The 25,434-nt window shown below is 39.0% G+C and overlaps 1 protein-coding gene across 3 annotated transcripts in view; it reads right to left on the minus strand.

Annotated features, from left to right (window-relative positions):
* Nucleotides 1-5,981: 5,981 nt before the first annotated feature.
* LAMP2 (lysosomal associated membrane protein 2) overlaps nt 5,982-25,434 on the minus strand; it is a 49,161-nt gene continuing 29,708 nt past the window's right edge. Inside the window, exons 8-9 of one of the 3 annotated variants that reach the window (XM_080910306.1) lie at nt 24,218-24,382; nt 5,982-8,948 (exon numbers count right to left, since the gene is read on the minus strand). In XM_080910306.1, the coding sequence (XP_080766432.1) occupies nt 8,806-8,948; nt 24,218-24,382 (308 nt within the window). In that variant the 3' untranslated portion in view covers nt 5,982-8,805. Of the gene's footprint in view, nt 8,949-11,617; nt 12,131-19,589; nt 21,898-24,217; nt 24,383-25,434 lie in introns of those variants that run through there. The other 2 variants (XM_080910304.1, XM_080910305.1) reach the window with 2 other exon arrangements.

The following is a 25,434-nucleotide window of genomic DNA, read 5'->3' on the forward strand; positions in this document are numbered from 1 at the left end:
GTGTGTGTGTGTGTGTGTTTCAAGTAGATTCTGCAACTCACTGCATAATTTCACAGTTCAGTCTCATTTTTTAATGTGGTTTAAATATACTTTTCCTGTTCATCAAGGTCTTAACTCAGCCCTATTCCCTCTCTACTACCTCTTATGATCACAACATGTGAAATTTATCATCTTTAAGGAAAAGATTCAGCTTGATACTATTAACTTGAAACCCATCCCACGGGCAAGCACCAGTCTGTGACACTATTAATGATATTCTGTTATACTTGCAGACAGGAGCCTAGCATGGCTGTCCTCTGAGAGGCTCTACCCAGCAGCTGACTCAAACAGATGCAGAAACCCACAGTTGAACATTGCATGGAGGTCTGGGACACTTATGGAAGAGTTAGGGAGGCACTAAAGGAGCTAAAGGAGCAGGAACCCCACAGAAAGACCAACAGAGTCAACTAACCTGGACCCATGGAAACTCTCAGGGACTGAACCACCAACCAAAGAACATACGGGGGCTGGACTAAGGCCTCCTGGTACATATATAGAAGATTTACCGCTCAGTATCCATGGTTGCCTTGTCTGGCATTAGTGGGGGAATTTGTGTGTCAGGGTGGGGAATACCTAGGGGGAATTCCACCTTCTCAGAGGAAAAGGGGATGGGGTATGCACAAGAGACTCTGGAAAAGAGGGACTAGGAGAGGGAGCAACATTTGGGATGTAAATAAATAAATAAAATAGAAAATTCCAGAAGTCACAGGTGCAGGTCCCTTTTTGGAATTAAAAATGATACAAGAAGTACTATGTTGTTCCTTTAGCCATCCGGAAATGGAGATTAAAACTACAGTGAGATTCAATCTCACCCCAGACTTCCAACAACAAAATTGATAATGACAAATCCTGGAGAGGATGTGAGGAAAGAGAAAGCCTCACACACTGCTGTTAGGGATATAAACCGGTGTGGCCAGTACACAAATCAACTGTGAAGGGCCCTCAAAAGACTAAAAATGCAACTATCACCTGATCCATCTATAACACTAAACATACAAATTGGTCCTACCTACAAGATGTACTGGGGTAAAGGTAGAGCAGATATTGTGGGAGTGGCCCAACAATGACTGGTCCAGCTTGAGACCCATGCCATAAGACCACCCCTGACACTGCCAGAAAGGCCAGGATGCAGAAGATAGATAGCCAAGAGACCTAGGATAGAGAACGATGCCTAATGATATTCTGCTATACTCATAGACTGGTGCCTCGCCCAGTTGTTACCAAAGAGGCTTCACCCAACAACTGATGAAAACAGATGCAGAGACCCACAACCAAACATTAAGCAGAGTTCAGGAAATCCTATGGAAGATGGGGAAGGATTGTAAGAGCCATAAGGTTCAAAGAGATCACAAGAAAACCCAGACTCAACCTGGGCTCATATGGTCTCAGTGACTGAACCACCAACCAGGAAGCCTGCATAAGTCTGACCTAGGCTCTCTGCACGCTTCCTTTCTTAACTTTCATAAAAGACATTCCATTGGGGCTGGCTTGTAGTTTCAGAGTATCAGTCCATTATCATGACAGGAAGCATGGCAGCATCCAGGCAGACATAGTGCTGGAGGAGCTGAGAGTTTTACATGCTGATCTGAAGGCAGCCAGGCAGAGACTAGCTTCTGCAGGCAGCCATGAGGAGGGTCTCTTCTATACTGGGCAGAGCTTGAGCAGCAGGAGGCCTGAAAGTTCTCCTTCACAGAAACACACTTGTTCAACAAGGCCAAACCTACTCCAACAAGGCCACACCACCGAATAGTGCCACTTCCCAGGGCCAAGCATATTTAAATCACCATAGTGTTATTTTATGAAAAAGATGTAAAAGGGCCAATACCTGGAGCCACGTTCCTTGGTAGGCACCCATGGACTCAGTGTAGAATCTTGTAGGTGCCTTTGCCTCTTGGGGTCACCTTGATATAGCCCATTGTGCTCTGTACACCAGCAGTCTACTTCTCAGGAAGGATTGTCAATTTCCACTCTGTTGCCTTCAATAATTTCAAATGTACTGAGGTAGCTTTTCATTGGTTAAGTTGCCTTCTGGCAGTCTAACCTATACCATGTATATAGGCTTTTGGAGTGCATGGGCCACAGGCTGCATAGGATTTGATACTTCTCTTCCTCTTCCTTTCTCATTTCCCTTTCAATATGTGTTTGCATATATCTGCTTATATATAATCAAATGTATTTAAATTTATTACGTATATGTCTTTGTATGAGTGTGTGCCTATTCTTTTCTGAAGAGAACTGGAGGAGTGGATGGGGGAGGGGCAAAGGAGAGGTGAGGGGGAGACTGAGAGGAAAGGAGAGAGGGGACCTGTGCTCTCAACCACTTATAACTTCAGCTCCTGGGGATCTAACACCCTCTTCTGACCTCCATAGACACCTGCATCACATCCATACACACAACACACGAGGGCACACATACACATATAAATAAGAATAAATCTGTAAAAAACTAAAATTTACAAAAATATCAGTAGAACTAGAAATTATGTTAAGTGGCATAGCAGACAATTATCACACACATTAAAAAAGCACATTTTCTCTCCTGTGGATCCTAGTAAAAGTACACATTTTAACTTTGTATGTTTTCGTGGATGTGGTCACTGGTCATGAAAGTAGAAAGGGGACCATGAGAATGGATTCCCTGGGACTGGAGTTTCAGATGGTTGTGAGATACCACGTGAGTTCTGGGAATCTAACCCAGGTCCCCGGCAAGAGCAGCCAGTGCTCTTATCCGCTAAACCATCTCTCCAGTCCACACATGTCCATTATTATTAAGGTGTTCAGAAGAGGATCAATAGGGTAGCTCAGTGGGAGAGCACAACTGGCACCAAGCCTGGCAACCTAGATTTCATTCATGAGATCCTTATGTTGGAGCAAGAACCAACTCCTACAAGTGGTCCTCTGACCTCTGCACATACATGCACGTATGCACACCAAACAAAAATGTAGTAACAACTGTCAAAGGAGAACTGGCATGTTTAATTGAAAGGCTGTAATAAGCATATATAAGGGTCCTGGCTTGATCTGCTTCCAGAAATATAGATGGTATATTTATAGTTAGCTATTCATTCTTAGATCATGTTTAGTGGTGGCTGATATAATCTATGTACAGCACATTCCATAGTGCCTGGAAAATATCAATTCCAAAATCCTTAGGCAGTAAGTATTTTAGGAATTGGGACAGAACAGCAGATTCACCAGTAATGCCTGTTCTCACTAAACTCATCTTCTAGAGAGAAAAAAATACTTGAAATACACATTAACAAAAAATAGACACCGCACATCTGATGGAGTTAATGACACAAGGTAGGGGGATGGAAAGTCATAGGAATACTGTGTGAAAGTGTTTGTGCATACACAAGCCCATTGAATGCATTATTAGTGCATGTCCATGTGCACATGCAAAGACCAGACGACACTGGGTGTCCTGGTCTGTCGTTTTCTGCCTTATTTGCTTGAAAAGGGGGTTCTCTCTTTTTTCCATACAATATACTTTTATCATGTTTCTACTCTCTCAACTCATCTCTCTCCCTCTCTCAACCAAAAAAAAAATTAAAAAACAGTAATATTTAAAACAATTCAAAACAAAATGAAATCACACACACACACACACACACACACACACACACACACACACACACACACCAAAACAAAAACAACAACAAAACATGGAGTTTCTTACTGTCCTGAAGTTTGCCATTTCAGCTCCACTGGCTGGCCAGGGAGCTCTTCCCGGATCTGCCTGTCTCTGCTCTCCAAAGCTGGGGTTTTGAGTTAAGTATTCGTGGCCAGCTAAGGCTTCAAATGCATATCCTTAAGCTTGCACAACAAGTGCCCTTACCCACTGAGCCATCGCTCCAGCTCTGAAGTGCCATTTTAAACAGGCTGGGAAGGTAATGCTTTATTGACAAGATTACAGTTCAAAGAGACTTGACTGGGGTGGGAGGGTGAGCTATGAAGGGAGCTCATGAACACGTGTTTTCCTCATAGGATGCAGAGAAAGTGCTCAGGCCTTGCGATGAAGGCACTCTTGGGGGCTTGGGGGGGTCAATATGGCTACAAAGGAGTACAGAGATGTACTAGAAAAGATATGCTACAGATCATACCTAGAAGTTTAAATATGAGGTAAGCATCTCTTGAAACTTTCAAAACTGCCCTAGATTTAGGAGTAGGAGCTGTGTATCAAGGCTCACAGTGCCAAGTGTCCTAGCTCCAGTGCACTTAAATCCAAGGGATGACTCCGGGATAGGAGTGACATTAAGAAAAGTGAGGACAGAGAGAGTTCCATTTAGTTTCTTAAACACACTAATGCACAGTCAAAATGATTCATGATGCAGAAGAATCTGAGGGCAGAATGATAATGATACGTGATCAGAATAAATGGATGAGGCTAGCATGGGGGAAAATGATACCCAAAGCTTAACATAAGTAATAAGGCACACTACAAACTGGCACTAAGCTTGCAAAAGGCATGTTACCACAAAATCCATCCACCCTTCCAAACTCAAGAATTGTGAAGGGTATTTATGGATTGATTAAAGCCAAACTGGTAGAGCACAAAAGTCAGACTTCTGTGACTAATACAAGGCAAATGCTCACTAAGCCTAAAGCTTCTTAGAGGAGCAGGATGTATAATGCTAAATGGCATGGTCTGTGGAGGCCGACAAACCTGAACTCAGATATCAGCTTGGCCACTAGCTACAATGCTTCAGTGACCTCACTTCTGTGAACTGGGAATGACAATTTGCAACCTGAGAATTACTGTCCTGAATGACACAATATGGGTAAGGAGCTTAGCACTTGGAGCTGCTCATTGAAACTAGAGCTGCTATCAGGTGGTGGTGGTGCATACCTTTAATCTCAGCACTGGAGAGGCAGAAGAATCTCTGAAATTTGGGGCCATCTAGAACTACCTAGTGAGACTTTGTATTGAGAAAAGAAATTAGAGTTGCTTTGCTATAAAAAAATGAACTGTGGGTTTAAAAAAAAAACAGCAGTTGATTTCATAGTGCACTGTATAGCTCTTGAAACTCAGTGATTCAAATTTACAGTGGCCTAAAAATACATAAATAAAAGTATTGGAAAAGAGGAACTATTTCCTCAGTCTAAAGACAGTGGTAGCTTTCGGGGATTACACACTTTAAAGAGTGATCCTTCAAGTTGACTTAGATCCATAGGAACCATTAGGCAACATAACACGGAGTATTCTTGCTAGCTGTACTCTAAGTATTGAATAGTGAATACATTCAGTAAAGGAGATGAAACAAAAAATATTCTGTTGAGTCTCCCCTTCCCTAACCAGTCCCACAAATACTGTGTAGAGCCATGTTTCCAAATAAAGTTGTGTGTGCTGGCACTACCTGTAACATCGACATTGCTTCTCAGTTCTTAAATGTTAGCATTTTATTTTGTGATTGCTACATGTTTTATCCCCATCTACTGTTCTTTTCTGAGACATGATCAATGCACTATGAACAACAAATTTTGGTACACAGTGTTTGTTTGTTTTGTCCTTGAAACAGGGTTTCTCTGTAACACTGGCTGTCCTGGAACATGCTCTGGCCTCACCCTCCCAGAGATCCATCTGACTCTGCCGAGATAAAGGCCTGTGCGACAACTGCCCAAATTCCTAATATCTAAATGAATGTAAACAGTAAGAAATACACTGATGTATTATCTAATGTAGTCATCCAAGTGAGCAGACAGAGGGCTTATAAGGAATTTAAGGTACCTTTCAGCTCTTCTCCTACCCTTGTTGGAAATAGATATTCATGAGAATGAACTTCAGTAATGAGTACAGGTCATTGGTAGTCACAAACATGTAAGTACATTTATTAAGTCCCTACAATTGTTGATATATACATTTTGTTCTGGGTATTTTCATGAATATATAAAACCTCATATATTAATTTTCTATTTCAAGGTTCTAGTAGCTTCCTTATAATGGAACTTGAATCAAGTTGCAGACCTCTGAGATCATGATTCATGCTGACATGTCAAAAAAACAGGATTTAAAGATATAAATCAATCTAAGCTCTAAAGGCTGTGCACACAGATTAAAAATGAGGTTATCCATGGTGGCATGAATGTATCATCTTTATTAGCATTAATATATCAATCTAAAATCACACATATGAGATCAAACAAGTGTACTTTATTTTCCCTGGATCCATTAGTTCCTTAAATGGAGAAATCCAAAACTTGAAAGAGCAGCAAGCATCAGTTCTCCCAAAGAGGATTAGGCAGAAAATGATTCACCATTCATGAGTTCAAAGTCTTAGTCTGATCCACTGTTATATTGGTATATTATGAACTTACAAAGAAAGTCTAATTGAACACTCAGTTGAGACTTTGAACTTTGTTGAAATTGAAGCAACTTTTTTAACCTTCTATTATTTTTTATTTTAATGCTCAGCGAATAAAAGACATGTCTGCTAATTGCCTAAGATAAAGCCATAATATCTAATAAAGAATTAGTTACATTAGCTTCCTGCTCAAAAAGTAGAAAGGTTTTGAATATGCCCATAGTTTTGGAATCTCTCTGAACATTCAAGTCAGATACTTAGCAAGCCAAGAAGTCCATTTAATTAATTAGGCTTCTAGATAATATTCAAAATATATATTGAAAGGAAGCCACTGTTCTTTACAATGCCCGCATTTTAGCTAAATGACTTTTGCTAAATAACAAATAAGCAGAAGCCTTTGGAGGACATTTTGTTAAAAGCTGTTCTGTATCTATTAGAGCAAGTGGAGCACTTGACTCTACTAAAGGAGAGGGATTGAGTTGCCCAGCATTCTACACAGTTGGGTATCTGCTTTGGAGATGGACAGAGATAAGATAGTAGGAAAGTGTCTTGGCAAACCTGCTTTCTTTCTAACAGTGAATGGTGAAATACCCTTGGCAGCAGCTCATGGCAGCAGCTCAGTGGTGAGCAGCTGCAGTGTGCTGAGAGGTAGATTGGGATTTGATTGTGGGATCTGCTACCAAACTAACATCACTTAGCCCAGTGGTCCTCAACCGTCCTAATGCTGCGACACTTTAATACAGTTCCTCATGCTGTCCTGACCCCGGAACCATGAAACATTTTCGTTGTCACTTCATAACTAATTTTGCTACTGTTACGGATTGTAATGTAAATATTTTTGGAGACGGGTTTGCTAATGGGATCAAAACCCACAGTTGAGAACCACTGACTTGAACTTAAGATCATTATTTTAGGCTTAATTAAAATCTCTGAAGTGAAAGCAGATCTTTGGACTCTTCAGTTCTTAGTAGAGAGAAATACCTGGAGAAAATTCAACATCTGCCTTGTGCTAGTATTAGGTGTGCAAAGCTGACATTTGGGACATAAACATGCACAGCATTTAACATCCAAAGAAACACGGTGGCTAAAAAAAATCCAACAAACATAAGAATAAGTGTCTACCACCTTATAGCAGAAGCCACAGCAACTTGTAGCTCCTACAGGGATACAAGTCTCTATCAAGATCAATACATGTGGAAGATCATCCCAGGCAAGCTTTGGTTAGGCAACCACCTGACAGATGGCAGGGTCCACTAGGTTCCACAGTTAGCACTTGCTACTGTGAAAGGAAAAAGTCAATGCATCAGAAATATCAATTTTTGAACTCACTGAGGCACAAAAAGTATACAGAGGGTTTTTCTTTTTGTTAGTGCAGGATAAATTTAACTTTTTGAACAAGTTAAAGCTGAGAAACAATTCTAAGTTACACCCTTAAAACACATAGCCCACTCTAAAGCAACACCTTAAAACCACAAACAGTATTGCTTCATCTTGCAGTAGAAACGTCAGGTTTAATATAATCAATACATCCCAAACGGCAGAAGCCAAAAGAACAAACAAACAAAAAATTCCTTCTTAAAATATAGTAGCTCTAGGACTGGAGAGATGGCTCAGCTGTTAAGAGCACTGACTGCTCTTCCAGAGGTCCTGAGTTCAATTCCCAGCAACCACATGGTGGCTCCCAACCATCTATAATGGGATCTGATGCCCTCTTCTGGTGTGTCTGAAGAGTGGCAATGTACTTATATATAATAAATAAATTATTCTTTAAAAAAATATAGTAGCTCTAACAGTAATGGAGAAATAGGGAGAATTTTTGTTGAGTATAGTTTGTTTAAAATGCTACTTTCAAAGTTGGGAGGCTAGAACCCAGAACTTCATGTATGCATGCAGTACCACTGGGTTGCATCCCAGACCTCTTTTTATTTTTGGTTGTGAGCCTAGCCTTCAATGACTGAGCCATCTCTCCATCCCCCAGATCCCCCTTTAAAGTAACAGAATTACACAGATTTAAACAATTCACCTTAGAAAGTGCAGAAAGGCATTCTTATTATGAGCTAAATTTTATGTTTGCCATCAAAGATGATGAACTCATTATGTTTCAAAACTTATTTCGGGAAGCAAGTGACATTCTCTAGCAGCTCAGGTTTTGCAAATAACATCAAAGTAGCAAAATACAACTAACCGCAACATATAAAATTATACTTCAGTAGAAATGCTTCCAAAATTGGATCCAGATGCTTAAAATTATTTACTTTAAAAAGACAGTCTAAGTTGTAAGTTTTCTTTCAATTACATCTTAACAGAGAAGAAAATGATGGAAATAAAGACTGGTCCTAATACATTTTCAAAGTTCTACTCATGCCCAAGCCAGCTTGCAACTCACTGAAGTCAGTCAGAATCCTATTTATCACACAGCAATTCTTGGCCAAAATTGGCCAATGGAAGCACTGGACTGGTTTGATTATACAGACTGATAGCCAGTACGACTTTTCCGTCTTCCAATCATGTAAGATATAAACACAGCAATTATAAGGAAGCCCAAGGCCACACCCACTGCAACAGGAATAAGAAAGTTGAGGTCAGAGTCAGCAGCACATTCTTCAGCTGTTAGAAAAGAAGAGACAGAGAGCAGAGAAAGGAAATTAGTAAAGAATACGAAGAGCCAAAAAGAAGCAAACATGAAGCACTGAGAGCACAGGCACATGCTAGCGTTTCCTTTAGAGCATTACTCTTATCTTTTCACTATGCACCTGAGCATTTCACAGCAACATCATTGTTCCTTAACATTTCATGGAGAAAAGTTCTCAGTACACAAAGAAAAACTGGGAAAGAGTTCAAATTCTGAATTAAGCTTATACAACACTGAGTTATACTACTAGCGTATACGACTTTAGAGTTGCCTGATAGCATTAGGAAAATTACTGCCTCTGCATCTCCCCATTTCCTTCCTCCCTTGCCACATGGGAGTGGAAAACGGAAGCTAGCTCAGTGCTAGAGTGCTTTTCTTGAATGCCTAAAGCTCTTGGGTTCCAGACCAAAAACATCTGCAAAAAAAAAAAAAAAAAAAAAAAAAAAACCTTCTAAACAAGTAAAAGACAAGATCAAGATAATCACTGTTTAAAGACTAATCTATTTTATTGTGCAGGTGTTTTGCCTTTGTGTATGGCTATATACCACGTGTTCAGTGCCCTGGAAGCCAGAAGAGGGCATCTGATCCTCAGAACTGAAGTTACAGGTGGGTGCTGGGAATCAAACCCAGGTCCTCTGAAAGACCAACAAATATGCTTAGTAACCTCTCTAGCTAACATTTTTCTTCACACAGGCATTAGGTAGCTCACAGGTTACAAGTAATTCTTTCCAACTAGCTTATGGCCGAGGTGAAGAACAGCGGCATCAAAGGCATACAAGTCAATCCCATGGAATCCCCAGAGCACAGCAGGGCAACGTGGACACTAAACTCTGACTCAAGGCATAACTGAATTGGGAATCAGAACCTTCGAAGTAACAACTACCGTAAGGAATCCATCAAGTTAATTAAGGTGGGCCTCCCTTACTTCCACTAATGCTTCAGGATTAAATATATTTGAAGTACCTGGACCACAGAAAGTGATCCTTCCCGTTTCCTCCTTATGTCTGACCCAAAGAATCTTGAGGTTTGACAACACGGGAATCCTAACAGTTGTGTCTTGGGAGACTGAGAAGACCTACATTCATTATTTCAAAGTGACTGAAGCAAAACAAAGGACAACTCTCAAAGTGCCAACCTTTGGACCCAGCAGCTCACGTTTTAAGCAATCATCATCTTACTATTGAGTGATTACATTTTATTGCCATTTTAATCCGAATCCTAATGTGTTCGTTGCTGCTGAACATGTAACATCAAGGAAGTCATGTCCCTTTCCACACAGCTCGGGGCTTAAGGAGTACCTAATCTCGAAGGTCTTTTCAGAACAAGGCTAAAGCTGTGAATAAATTATAATGCCGTCGTTATCTGAGATTTTCCCTTACACTTCTGTCATTCACACAAACAGGCATAGTTCTGAAAATGTGTTGATTTCAGTAACTACAATTAGCCTTTTTTTTTTTTTTTTTTGAGGACTACTGTTATCCAGAAAGCTCCCTAACAGATACTGACAGCTGGATACCTAAACACATTTTCCCTGTTAATTAGTACGTGACAGAAACTCTGAGCAAGTCAATATACACATTAAAGTGAATTAATGATCATTTCAGTGTGTACATGGTATCATCTGTTAAATCCTTTGATTTATTTATGTATTCCATCAGCACTTCACTTTTACCAGGAAAATGTTTCAATCTGGACTAGCTGCCTAGCTCATTTGAATGCCAAGCACCTCTTTCTCCAGCCCTGTCAGAGCTGTGCCCCGCAGCGGCTGTCTTGGAGGCTTCATTGCCTCCCTTCTGAGATTGCTGTTAGCTTACATTTCATAAGTACCAGTCTGATGACAACACTCAATAGATTTTAATGCTCCAGAGATCAACAAGATGAGGTAGAGAAACACAACACAATCTGTCCTAATTAGCTCACAGAATCCTCTATCCTTCAGTGCTAACCAGGCATCAAAGGGGAAGAGCGCTGTTTGAATCCATTCAGTCTATATTGCTAAAAAAAGAAACATTTTCTTAAAAACCCAGGATGGCCATGACCTTAGCATTTGGCCAGCCAAGGCGGGTGGATATCTGAGCTTGAAGCCAGCCTGGGCAACATAGCAACTATCAGATCAGCCAGAGCTACAGAAAGACTCTTTCACACCACCCTCTACTCTCCCCCCACCAAAAAACCTTCTAATTAAGAAGCCATTCCAAGCTGTTTTAGCCTCCTGAGCCTGTTTTTAACCTATGGGGAAAAATCACAAATTTGAGAATCAATTTCATATTTAACTCAAAAGGCATCAAGTCATAACCTTTTTAAAAATGTAATTCTTAGATGGACGGTGGGTTAATTTCAGCATTTGGGAGGAAGAGGCAAGTGGTTCTCTGAGTTCAAGGCCAACCTGGTCTACAGAGTGAGTTCCACGACAACAAGGGCTACAGAGAAACCCTGTTTCAAAACACCAATCAAACAAACAAAAGCCCTCTGGTTCCTCTTCAGATTTTCTTTTTTTTTTTTTTTGGTGGATGGCCATAAGGACTCTCTATTCATCCCCCTAAAAACTAACACTATGCATATCTGATATTTATTTTATGTACATGCAAAGGCACAGTAGTGGTGAATTTAAATTATGACAGCTGTTACAAATCGAAACAGAACACCAGTGGTGAAGCAGTATTTATTAATTCCAGTAAGATACAACTCCATATCTTTTCTTATAATGGCCATGTTAATAAGTTTAAGGCATCTTAGGTTAGGATCCCAATTTGGCCAAAGCTTCTTAAGACAGACCGTAAAACACTGAACATGTGTGTTCATTTTCTTGTTTTTTTTTTAAGCCAATCTGCAATTTAAGCAGATCTGAGAATGTTTTTTTCAAAAAAAAAAGACTTATCTCAAAACTGTGGGGACTGATTTCTGAATGAAAATTCCAAGGTGTCTGTCTTAAGGAGCAAAGTGCTTCATACACTGACAAGTAAGACAACTTTGTAATTTTTATGTATTTTGTAATATAATCAATCAGATTGCAGGTGCTAAAATTGCTCATATCCAGTATGATGGCGCTTGAGACCAATAAAATAAGCCAGCAACACTAGAATAAGTACTCCTCCTAGGGCTGCTCCCACCGCTATGGGCACAAGGAAGTTGTCTTCATCTGCACTGCAGTCTTGAGCTGGATATGGAGAAAGGACAATTGAGAACAGAACAATAGCATTTCATATGTTTTAAAATGACAGCCCTTCCCCCACATACAGATTTTTACATCAAAATAGCAAGTCATTGGCATTCATTATCAGTAGTGAGATATGGTATCTCAAGAGATGTCCCTCCCAAAAGGTTTTAAAAAACAAAACAAAAACAACCAGTACTTTCATGCAGCTCCCCTTCCTAAAAGGCATATAAATCACACATATAATAATATAAAAAATATAATATCACACACTCCCAGGCTTCTTCCAGAAGTTCGCTTTCCCTTGATCAGCCTGGAGCATTCAGAGCCAGCTATATATAACATTGAATCCTGAAGATTAGAGAGTACTAACTCACCAAATAAACAGCTATATAAAGCAGATACAGAGCTCAATGCATAGGATGTGAGCTTGCTTAGTAATAAGGAAAGATAATCTGGCCCTGCTGGCATTAATTGCTGGCTTCATGATGTGTATGTAGTGAATGTTTTAGTTTAGCAACCATGAAAATCAGTATCAAGTTTTCCCAGAAATTAAGAAAGAAAGAAAGAAAGAAAGAAAGAAAGAAAGAAAGAAAGAAAGAAAGAAAGAAAGAAAGAGGGGGGAAGAGAGGGTGGGTGGGAGGGTAAGGAGGGGAGGGGATGAAGGGAAGGGGAGGGGAGGGAGGGAGGTAGGCAGGAGGGAGAGAGGGAGGGAGGGAGGGATGAATGAATCTGGAAAAGGGACAAGTTGATAGGAATGAGAGGGAAATAAAAGGTTGCAGGAGAGAGTTCTGATGAGAAGATAATATATAGGTGTATCAAATTTTCAAAAACAAAATTAATCTTAAAAATTAAAAATAAAAATACCATATATACAGTGATCCAGAAATTCCACTACTGCTTATGGATCCAGAGAATATAATTTAGTATATCAAAACAAAGCAAAAAAAAAAAAAAAACCTTAATAACAGAATTACCATATAAGCCAGCCATCCCAGTCCTGAGTAGGTAGGTATCCAACAAATGAAATCAAGGTCAGATACTTGCACATCCACATTTACTACAGCACTAGTCACAAGATGTATCAAGACCTAACCCAGATGTCCAACAAGTAAATAGATAAGAAAATTGAATATAAATATAAATATATATGAATTTCATGTAGCAGTAAAGTGCAATTGTGTCAGTTGCTAGAAAAAAATGCAACTAAAGATTATGTTAATCAAAATAAGCCAAAGACAAATATCACTTTTCATATGCAGATTTAAATGTATGTGTAAAAACAAAGGAAAGAACACAAGAGGGGTAAAAGAGCTTCTAAATAGGAAGGAAATGGTACAGATAGGTCTATAGGTAAAGGTTTATCAATGCCATGAAGCAGGAGAGGCTATTTGTCAAGAAGGGATCAGCAAGAGGGGAACAGGAAGGACAAGGAAGGTATTGAGGAAGAAGAAAATGAGAACACATGATGCAATATATGTATTGAATGCTATGATAAAATGCAGTATAACTTAAAAATAAGATATATAGTGTAGTGTGAGAGTCAAACACAGAAATCAGTAGTTAGAAATTCAAGTTGTGCTATGGTGGGGGAAGCAATATACAAAGTATCATGGAAATACCTCAGGGACCCTGTCAACCAGCTTAAATAAGACACTTTGGAAAGGCAACATTTCATGTGAGTTTTTAAGACAAAGAATTAACCGTTGAGTGTAATTAACTATGCAGATAGTAGGAGGGCATTGCAGGTGTAAGAAACAGGGCAGAGAGCCTGGTGGTGGTGGCAGCACACACCCTTAATCCCAGCACTCGGGAGGCAGAGGCAGGTGGATCTCTGTGAGTTTGAGGCCAGCCCGATCTGTGGAGTGAGTTCCAGGACAGACAGGGGTACACAGAGAAACTCTGTAGAGAAAAACAAAAACCGGACCAAAAAGAAAAAAGAAAAAAAGACAAAAACAAACCCCAAAGCAGCGATGACAAATAAAAGCAAACAAAAAAATAGTGCAGACAAAAACATGGAGGGTAAGAAAACATAAAAACTCCAGGAGCAATGCCAAGGAAAGTGACACAGAACAATGGATGGAAGCCAGAGAAAGTGTATTTAAGACCATCTCACAAAAATACACTCTTCAGTGGTTCTGCCTTATCCCAATGGAAAAACAAACCAACAGTAACGAGAATTCAAGCAGAGTACATTTCAGAATCGCAGATGGAAGACTACAGGTAGTAAGCTAGGAGCCACCTCTTATTGCCAGCATCCAAATGATCAATAACATCTTCCCGAACGGGGTTAATGACATGTAGGTGCAATAGGGAGACCAAAGACCCGTTTAGAAGGTAAAATTGGGGAAAATGGATGTGAAGAGCATAACAGGCGGCAATAACAGGATGCCTTCCAATTCCACACTTGAGGGGTTATGCAGATGCTGGTGCTCCTCACCATGATGGTAATCCAAAAGAAAGAAATGTGAATTTTAGTCTGGTTGCATTTGTAGTTATAGTTATTGAAGTGGAATATATTGTAAAGGGGGATATGTAGAAATACTCAGTTTGGGGTTGATTTTAAGATGTCCGTGTCGCAAGCTATACCATTCTTGAGTACACACCTAAAGAGGTCTATCCTACAACAGATACCAGTCCATGTGTATTTATTGCCACACTGTACATAGTAGTAAACAAATTCACACTAGGAACCAGCCTAGATATCTTCAAAAAGGTGATTAGATAAAGAAAACGTACTGCATATACACAATGGTATTTTATTTGGCTATCATTCCATTTTAAGTCAAACTGACAAATTATATTAGCATGTTGAGCAAAATAAGGCAAATACCACAATCTCTCTGATACTCAGATACTGTATTTAATTTGTATACAGTTATGAAAGTAGACTATGAGAGGGAGAAGGTTATTTTAAGGAGGAATGTAATACATGTGACATGAACACAGGAGAGAGGAAGGGAAAAGAGCAGCAACAAGAATAAGTATGTGGGAAACCATCACAATGAAAACCCTTAGTCTGGGTAGCATTTTTAAAACACTAAGAAAACAAGATGGGTCCCAAACAAAATGTCAAAAAAAATGGAAGGAGTAAAATGAAAAGGGACCAGAGAGGAAAAAACTCCTAGGAATACTAATATTTGAGGGACTAAGGTATAAAAATAGAAATAGAAAAGGCAGGTAGAAGATGGTGTCACAGCTCAGGAAGGGGAGAGCTCCCACTGTCATGAGAAGAGTTAAGTATATTAAAGAATTCTAAAACAGTGTCTATAGGATCTAGCAATGTGCAGGATGAGGTATGAGTCAAACTGATTGGCAAGTGAATAGAGACAACTGAATGGCAAGTGAATAGCTAACGATCAGTCACGACATCAAGGACTAAGGAGAAGAGAGTCTTCTTTATAAATTTAAGATTAAGAAAAAGACAGCATGGGGTGCTTAGAAGAGGGACATAAAGAAAAGGTGGCATCTGGAGTAGATAAATACGTTTGTAAGATGAGATAAATGTTCATAAAAAGAACAAGGCTAATGAACAGCATTATACATTATACATTATACTACAGAGTATTATACATTATGCATCACAATACAGAGTAATAGCTCCCGTTTATGAATGCAGACTTTGGAGTTTTTAGGGTCTTTTATTACCATCTCCAGTTTGAAAAAATACTTACATTTAGTAGAAAAAAAAAACATCTAAAAAGGGCAAGGTTAATGACATGCTAAAGATGTCCAATGGAAGGTTTCCTAGGACCTAGGAGGAATGAGATTCCAGAAAAACTGATCATGAAAAGTCTACTCTGACTGCAGGGAAGGATGGAGAACTAAGACACTTGCAAAGACGTACAGACAGAATCAGGATGCTGAAACTGCACTTAACAGTATTCCCCACTCCCTTGCCTCATATTGCCTAAAGTTTTCTTCCAGGGGTTGGATTCTACCAAAGGTTGATAAATCACAGTTAAATAAGTCTGTTAGTATTATGCCAAAATAAGAATGAAGGAACTGCATACTACCAAACCTTTAAAAAATCAAGTACTGACAAAAATATATTCATAAATTTTTATGCAAAAATGCTTTTAAAATTTGTACATTTATCTCTGTTTTTTAATATAAAGTTGTTTAATTAAAAAAAAAACAATGAAGGAACAGCACCCGGGTTTGATTCCCAGCATCCACATGGTAGCTCACAAGCATTAGTAACTCCTGTTCCAGAGGATCTGATGCCCTCTTCTTTCTTCTATATTTAAAAGGAACCCAAGTGGTACACATACATATGCAGAGGCAAAAACTCCTATAGAGAAAAGAGAGGAGACTGCAATGCAGTGCTGACTGTGCTCTACAGTCACAAAATGTACCCAACTCTACTCTTGACTGCCAGCCTCTGAGGCAGTAACTGGAAACAAGATGCAACCTGGAGCTTATAGACATTTTGACATTGACTTTGGCTGCCAACTTGATGGTCATTTTAAACTGCGTTCTATTAAGAATCCAGAGAGTCAATGATGCTGGATTTGACTTGAGAACATATGGTACTAAAGAGTTCCCAGTTAACTCCGCCCCTTCAATTTCCCACATTACCACCCAGTCTATAAACTATTAAGTGGCACATAGCATAAAGTATTATGCCTTGGATTTAATACCTCTTGGATTTTAAAAAATTCATTAGTAGATTAATTTATTTTGGCAAAAAGTCTCAACAGTTCTCTCTTTCCCAAATTGGGTGTTTGACCTAATACTGAGATGACTTTCATAAATACTGCCAATAAGGCTTTCATGTAAGACAAATATTCCCAGAGCAGATCAAAAAGGCAATTCCACTAATACAAAGATCTTTCTAGATGCTGTCACTTACTTAAAATAGCCAATTAGTATACAAAATACTAATTTATAATAGCTATTGAATTTATAAATTCAAGTTTAAAAGAATCTGTAGGTAACTGAAACAAAATCTGATTTGAAAAAAGTTGTGTTACTCTTTGTTCCTTGCTGTTTTTGAAACAGGATCTTATAAAGTCCAAACTGGACTCAAATTTGCTATGTGGCTATGGATGACCCAGAAATCCTGATCTGCCTCCACCTTCCAAGTTCTGATTATGGATGTGATCTACCACTAAAATAGTTAATAGGAGTGTGTCCTGAAGAAAAATACTCATTATGTAGGCCAATCTGAGTTCAGCTATTCGACTAATGTACACTTAACACCACTACAATAAAAATGTTTATGAGAAAAAAAAACTGTATTTGGGGGATTTAATTTTGAGACAGGGTCTCACTGTGCCATCTTGCTTGACTTAAACTCACTATGTAGTCCAGGCTGGGCTTGAACTTGCTGGTTTGTGTCCCAAGTGCTGCAATTAAAGGACAGTGTGGCATTGTGCCTGACTGTTGCAATCCCCCACACCCACCCAGCACCCTCACCTCCATCATTGCAAATTGAACTCGGGGCCTGATACATGCTAAGGAAGAAGTCTATCACTAAGAAACACCTAGCCTTGTGAAAAGGTTTCAGAGCCACAGGAGCAACAAAAAATTTAAAGATGGGGGAGGGTGGGGTTGCGCATACACCTTTGATCCCAGCACTCAGGAAGGAGAGGCGGGAGGATCTCTGAGTTCCAGGTCAGTCTGGTCTACAAAGTGAGATGCAGGACAATAAATACTGTAGAGAAACCCTGTCTTAAAAAAAAATCAAGAACCACAAAACAAAACCCAACCAAAATAAATAAAACAAAAATTAAAGATTAAAAAATTTCATGGCCATATAAATTAAAAAAAAATAACATCTCACTAATCTTCAGTTTTGTACTCAGAAATCTTCCAAAGATAATTTTCAGTCTAAGATTTCGACAATTTCTATAATGAAATATAAAACTCCTCTTAAAAGCTAATTAAGATTGTATTTTTTAAAGAGTAACTTCATGACTCACCTTCTCATGTAACATATTTCTTTTAGATCTACATTCAAAACATTTCAAGTGTATCACTTGAAGCTGACTCTGAAGAGACAGCTCTGTGGGGAAAGTGCATGTTGGGTAAGCATGAGGGACTAAGCTCAGGTACCTAGCATCCACTGTGTGCATCTGAGATCCCAGGGCAGCATTATGGGGAGGGGGTCGCTGGATCCAACAAGCACTCTGGCCAGTCAGTCTAGCAAAAATAGCAAGCTCCAGATTAATAAACCCTGTCTCAAAAAATAAAGTGGAAAGCACACATGAAACCTCACATGGAGGTGTAGCCTTTACATGCACACACAGTATACACACATGCATGTGTATACAGAAAATATTTGAGGCTATTCAGTATAACATATATGTCTACAATTTCAAAGACAAGACATGATGATGACGAACAGGATTTTGGTTCCCAGGTAGAAGAAAAGGATAGTAGAAGAGATGTGAACTCAAGACAGTTTAACTTTTTCTACCTAAACAAACAGATGGTAATGCTATAATCTTCAAAAACAGATGTGTCTTCTAAGAATTCTTCCTGACAATATGCAGGAAATGTAAACTGATACACTGTTCACTGAGTTTAAGTATGTGTTTGAAATAAAACATGTGGTTTCTTATCAGGCTCTTTCTAAAACACTCAAAAGTGTGTTTACCTTTTCTGAAATGAAAGGCATTACTCAAAGAGGTAAGAATAAGCAGAACTTTAAAACCACCACAATCCCTAGAAGAAACCTGTGAGACGAACACCCTAAAGAAGTTCAGTAACTTGGCCAAAGTCTCCCACAGTAGCTACCAGCCACTGAGAGCTGTGATAACTACCTTCAATGCCATGGCTTACCTCAGTATCTCAGGAGAAACCTGCCAGCTCAACTGCTATGTTGTCTTGCATAACATACTAATTTGAATGGGAAATTACGTGGGGATTGAAAAATCAAGTGTGAGCTAATCTAGGAGACAAGTTGTGTTATGGATATGAAATGGTAGCTCAATTTAGGAATTAAGGAAAGTGTATGAAAAAGATGCTCTGAAGCTTTTATGAAATAAAAGGTGCTTATTTTTTCTCTCTCTCTCCCCTCTTCTCTCTCTCTCTCTCTCTCTCTCTCTCTGTCTCTCTCTCTGTCTCTCTCTCTCTCTGTCTCTCTCTCTCTGTCTCTCTCTCTGTCTCTCTCTCTCTGTCTCTCCTCTCTCTCTCTCTCTCTCTCTCTCTCTCTCTCTCTCTCTCTCTCTCTCTCTCTCTCTCTCTCTCTCTCTCTCAATAAAAACATCCAGAATCATTGAGACCTGAAGCCCAGGTAAACATGCATGTCTCAGGTAACCCTCATTCTGCAGACAGCCAGCCTTCTGCCACTCAAATCTTATAAGCGGGACATCCTTGCAGACAGGGTAGCACACAGACAACGTGTGTTGAAAACAATCTAGTTCCATTCTGAAGCATATATTTTAAAATTGGCATCATGTAATATACAAAATCTTCACTTTAACCAATGGGAAAAAATGTGAGCAAATTTCCTTAAGAAATAAAAGAATCTTTATTGATTTAGAAGCAATGTTGGGCAAACAAACAGGCAAATATCTGAGAAGAGATATCATACATCAACTAGCACTTTAAACATTTGAAGAGAAAACACAGAAAGTACTTACATGGACCAGTTTCTTATCCAAAGACTAAAGTGTGGAAAACATCCCAAACCAAACAATATTACCATCAAGAATCAAAACCAGTAAAACAAAACAAAAATACAAAAAATACAAAGATAGTGTATATTGTCTATAGGAAATAATAGTGCAAATAGCGGTACATAAACTGGCCCATGTAAAATACAAAAATACTAATTGAAGTCAGATCTTTCTATAAAACAGTGCTTTGGAGGTATCTTAATATGAATCTGATATATAATCTAAATGTAAAATCGTTTAGAAACATTAACAGCATTAAGCCAGTGCCACCCACTTGTTCCAATTAGTCTTTTTAAAAAACCTGTTTTGATTCGTGACAAATACATAAGACCTATGTTCTTAAAAGCACAATCCATTCTTTTAGGATTAACAAGCATATGCTAAAACACCGTTAAAATGAAAAATGTATTTTAAAAATCAGATTTCTGATTCATTTATAACAAGTTGACCATGCAGTTTCCCTGTTGCTCTAGAGGCAGTCGGGCATATGATTCTGAACTAGTAAGGTTTTCAAGCTAAGTAGACAGCAAGTTAAAGTGACACAGTCTCTGTCACTCCTATAGAACTCAAAAGACAGTCACAAACATAAACATGCTAACATGCAAGTGTCTATATGTGTGTATAGATATCATGTATTCGACATCAGCATTTTGGAACCCAGATAAGCTCTTCCTTTTCTTGTGAATGAAAGGCATTTAATCTGCCCTCCCCAAATAACAATAACCTTCTATATACAGCTGCGGATGGATATCTTAAGAAGATTTGCTGGGCCATACCAATATGTACACATGTATGCATACATGTTTGGAAGATGTCCTAGAAGCTGCAAGGAATACATGGTGTGTTAAGTGTCAAGCTGAAATAATTAGTTCTCTCATATAAGCAGTAGGTGGTGCATAATAAATGAACAATTGCTGCCTACAGAACTGAATAGAAAAGTACCACAATGAACAGGAACTATTTAAGGTTTGATTAGCACAGAACTATTTAAACATGAAAGTCAAATTAGTAAGTGTTGTAGCAGTCAATGCAAACTGGAAATGAAGACCATGTTAATGGACTAAGGCAAGACCACGACTTCTGGATTAGGTGCAAGCAATTTTATGAGCATAAGTGCACTTCGTTATCTAGGTTCTAAGACGTACTAACATTTCTTCTAGAGGGAAAAAAAAGGAAAGAACAAAGCATATTACAAGGAAGACTGGAAGGTTCAAGAGAAATCTGTATTAATCTTAGTGCTGCACGTAGAGGCCAATTTCTGGGTACAAAGCACTAATGCCCTCATTTGGCACTGCCTAGCAATTATCTCTAAAGCACCTAAAACCAGACTGAAATGCCCAGTTGGAATTGCCTTGTGTCTTGCAATTTAAAAGATTGAAACATCCAGTTTTTTTAAGATTAAATAAAAAGATTAACATCTATTCTAAAATGTAGAAATCTTATGTTTTTGTCATTTCGGCCACATTAAATACAAATGTATTCAGAAAACATGGGAAAAGAATTTTACTGGCAAGAGCACGATACTTGTGGGCTCTGCTCAAACCTACTGATACCCTTTTCCATAGGTCAAACATGGAGCAATGCCGATGTAGCTAAGTCAACCTGCAAACGAATGTCACAAGCAATGCAAAATGAGCAAGTCCAAATCCCCTGGAGATCATGATGGCCACAGTCAATCTCATGCAGACAGAAAAAAAACCTGCTTTTTCTCCTACACTGGACATTCTCATCAGAAATTTCAGACAGTGAAACAGAACCTGTAGTCCAGATAATTTTGTACATGTCTTTGCTATAGTAGTTTTAAACTCATCAGTCAGGAAAACCAAAGTCACATGATTCATCTGTAGTTGATTGTATTTGGGATTCGTTTGTTTTAGTTTGAGATCTACCATACCACCCAATCTAAGAGCAGGACTGTAACTAAATGTACCTTCAATAGTATTGCATGCGAGAACTTGTATTTGCTTTATTGTTTTGTAACAGAGATCACAGTGGATTAGTGTTACAGAGTTTGATATCCGGCATAAGTCTTTCTTCTGCCAATTAGGTAAGCAATCACTATAACGATTATCAAGCCTGAAAGACCAGCACCAACTATAATTGGTATTAGAATGGTGTCATCATCCAGCGAACACTCCTGGGCTGTAGGTGAGAAAAAGTGTGTAACAAATAATGAGTATAATCAAAAAGGAATATCCAAAAGTAAAAGATGTTGATTTAAAAGTCAGAAATGCGCTTATAAAATAAAATTCAACTAGCAAAGGCAGGCATTTTTTATGATAAAGTATAGAAAGTGTATTTGTCCTTTCATTTGTTGAGAACATATAAAGATATTTATATGTGTGAATAATACAGATCTATTTATAGCTCTAAGTAAACAATGTATCAGATGATATGCACATACTGTGTTATACATACTTCTAAGATGGGAAAATTACTTTATCAAAAGGGAGGAGATCTAACCCTGCCTGTGTTAGAAGCACTTTAACCTCTCAGTGGGAGACTGTACATCTCTGGGAAAATAGGAGACATTAGGGTATTACTGGACTGAACAATCAGGCTGGCTCTGGAGTTCATTAACAATAGGGGTCGGTCAGCAAATCTGGCTGAAGAGCTAAAAATAACATGAGTAATTTTAAATGACTGGAAAAGAAGACAGTCTTTTGTGAAACATGGGAGTTACATGAAATTCAAACTTTCATATCCTTAAAGTTTTACTAGAACACAGCCACACTCATATGTATGAACTGCCTAGGATGGTTTCCCAGCTACAATGACAGAGTTAAAGAGTTGTAACACAGACCGTGTGACCTAAAAGCTTGAGAAATCACTGTTCAAACTGTTTCACAAAAAGCTTCTGTCCCTGTCTTAATATATGTGATTTGAGTGGGTGGAAGAGGTAAGAAACTAGGACCTCTTACTAATTTGAGTATATTTACTACATGTTTTATAAATCTGGCTGAGAATAGCAGCCCAAAGGGGCTATTTTTTTTTCTATTTATAGCAAGTAGTCTGATCTAATAAAATCCAATCAACACTCTTCAACCTGACTGCAATTCTATTTCCTCCCTGAATACACTTAAGTATTACCTGGGTGTGATATTTATAGTTGCCCACAACCAAGAACCTAGTTCCATAAATAGATAATGCATTCAATATCAGTATTAAATGTTATATATCTCTCTGGCACCCAAACTTTCAAATTAGGCAAAGAACACTGGCTCATCTCAGGCCACTGCCAACAAGATGAACAGACCCGAACTGAGAATAGCACTGCAGATGATTTAAACACAAAATCGGACCTCAAATTAGGATAATGATGTAGGAGAGCTAGATGAAGATTCAAAAATAAATCTATTGTAAAATCAAAATAATTAAATAGGCAAACAAACACAGAAATTGGATTCTGTTTTCATTTCTTTGAAACAGGATCTCATATACCCCAGGTTAGCCTAGAAGTGACTATTCAGCCAAGAATGACCTTGAACCCCAGATGACTCTGCTTTGACCAGCTGAGTACTATGATTATAAGCACCCATCACCACTTCTGCCAAAGGAAATGGAGTCTTAAATATTTTTTAAGTTGTGATTAACCTTTCTACCCACAAGAATGGTAAAGGGTCTGGTCTCTCTTGGTCCAAACAAGGCAGTCAAACAGCTCACAGCATATTTACTTTAATCACTGTATCTCCGTTTACTTATGAGCCTCTAGATTAATTGTTTGAAAGGATGGGAAGGACTGGAAAGCTCTGCTCAGCAAAGCAATGCTCCACAAACCCCCAATCTAAGTAACTGGTTTAAAAGCATAAGCCACGTAAGGAATTCATTGTACTTTTTTTCTGTCACGTAAATCTTAATCTTGTAATGCCAAATACATCTTTTGTATTCATACAAATAGAGTATATGAGGATTTCATTAAAACCCAAATAAAGGCCATCATTTGCCCTCCTAAAGTAGGTCTTCAAAAACCCTTATTTGAACTAATATGTACTTACAGATCTCTCCCTATTTCACTCTGGCTAGCAAGATGAACTCACAGTGTGTGAGGCTTTGCTACTACCCTGTATCTTATGTCTTAAGCAGATCACACCAAATTGTTTTCAGATGTGTATGAAAGAAAATGCTCCCCGAGGAGATGGTCCAATGAGACAGGCGTAAGGTACTTAAAGCTGCTGCTCCAAGTGCCATCCCACACAAGCTCAACCTGGGGAAGTACCTGGTCCTTAAAAAGGAACCTTAAATGCTTCAAATTACTTTTCAGGTTTTCAGAAACTGCATCTACTTTGAACAAAATGATGAGCCAAATGAGGAGTTACACAATTGGTCCCACCCAGGCTGTAAGAACTTTCTACTAGAATCAAGAGAATTCTTATTTCTCTGTGTTCATGTACACAGTCCCTTTGACTCAGAGGAAAGGTCACCTATATCGAGATAGAAGAACAGAGTGAAGTTTGTTTCTTACCTGTAGCATACTCTCCTTTTGTCACATTAAAAGGTTGCACCTTCAGGTTAAAGGTATTTATCTGAAATGTTCTAGACACAGAAACCACCTGTTCTTTATTGCACATATAAGAACTTCCCAGAGGGGCATCCCAGAAGCTAAGGTTGTTATTTGAAACGTTGAAAGCTGCAGGGGGAAAAAAGGCAGGTTAGTAACTTATTAGCGTATCAACGTTAAGAAAGTCATTAGGGAGGGCTGGAGAGATGGCTCAGCCGTTAAAGGCTAGGCTCACAACCAAAAATATAAGAAAGTCATTAGGGTTGTGTCTCATTTGTGCAAGTGGAGGGGATACACTTTGTGTGTGTGTGTGTGCGTGTATGTGTGTGTGTGTGTGTGTTTGTGTGTGTGTGTGTGTGTGTGTGTGTGTGTGTGTGTGAGTGCGCAAAGATTCACCTGGGTGTATGAATGCATGTTGGGGATTGGCCAGAGGACAACCTTGAGTATTGTTCCTCAGGCGCTGACCATCTTAATTTTGAAGACAGGGTCTTTCATTGGCTCAAAGCTTGCCAACTGAGCTAGACTAGCTAGCTCGCTCGCACCACCGATCCACCTGTCTCTGCTTCCCCAGCACTGAAATCCCAAGTGCACGTCACAACACCTACCTTTTCTTTATTCAGATCTTTGTGCTCTGCAAGCACTTGAACAACTGAGTTCTCTCTCCCTAGCCCTTCCTTGGGGGACTGGAGAAGTGGCTCAGAGGTTAAGAGCAGCGACTGTTGCTCTTCCAGAGGTCCTGAGTTCAATTCCCAGCAACCACATGGTGGCTCACAACCATATGTAATGGGATTTGATGCCTTCTAGTGTGTCTAAAGACAGTGACAGTGTACTCATACATACATACAGTTAATATATAAATCTTTTTTTTTTTAAGTCTGGAGTCAGACTCTGACCTCCCCCAAAAATATCTGTTGCTATTACTAAGTTCACTTATTTATTTTGTTTTCTTTTTAAATTTTTTTTATTAGATATTCTCTGTATTTACATTTCAAGTATTATCCCCTCCCCCCACTCCCATCCCCCTCCTCCTCCACTTGCTTCCATGAAGCTACTCCCTCTCCCAACCACCCTCTCCCACCTCAGCACCTTAGCATTCCCCTACACTGGGAAAACGAGCCTTCATTGAACCAAAGGCCTCTCCTCCCATTGATGCCAGACAAGGTCATCCTCTGCTACATATG

Source organism: Micromys minutus (assembly GCF_963924665.1).
Source record: "Micromys minutus genome assembly, chromosome: X".
NCBI classification, from domain to species: domain Eukaryota; kingdom Metazoa; phylum Chordata; class Mammalia; order Rodentia; family Muridae; genus Micromys; species Micromys minutus.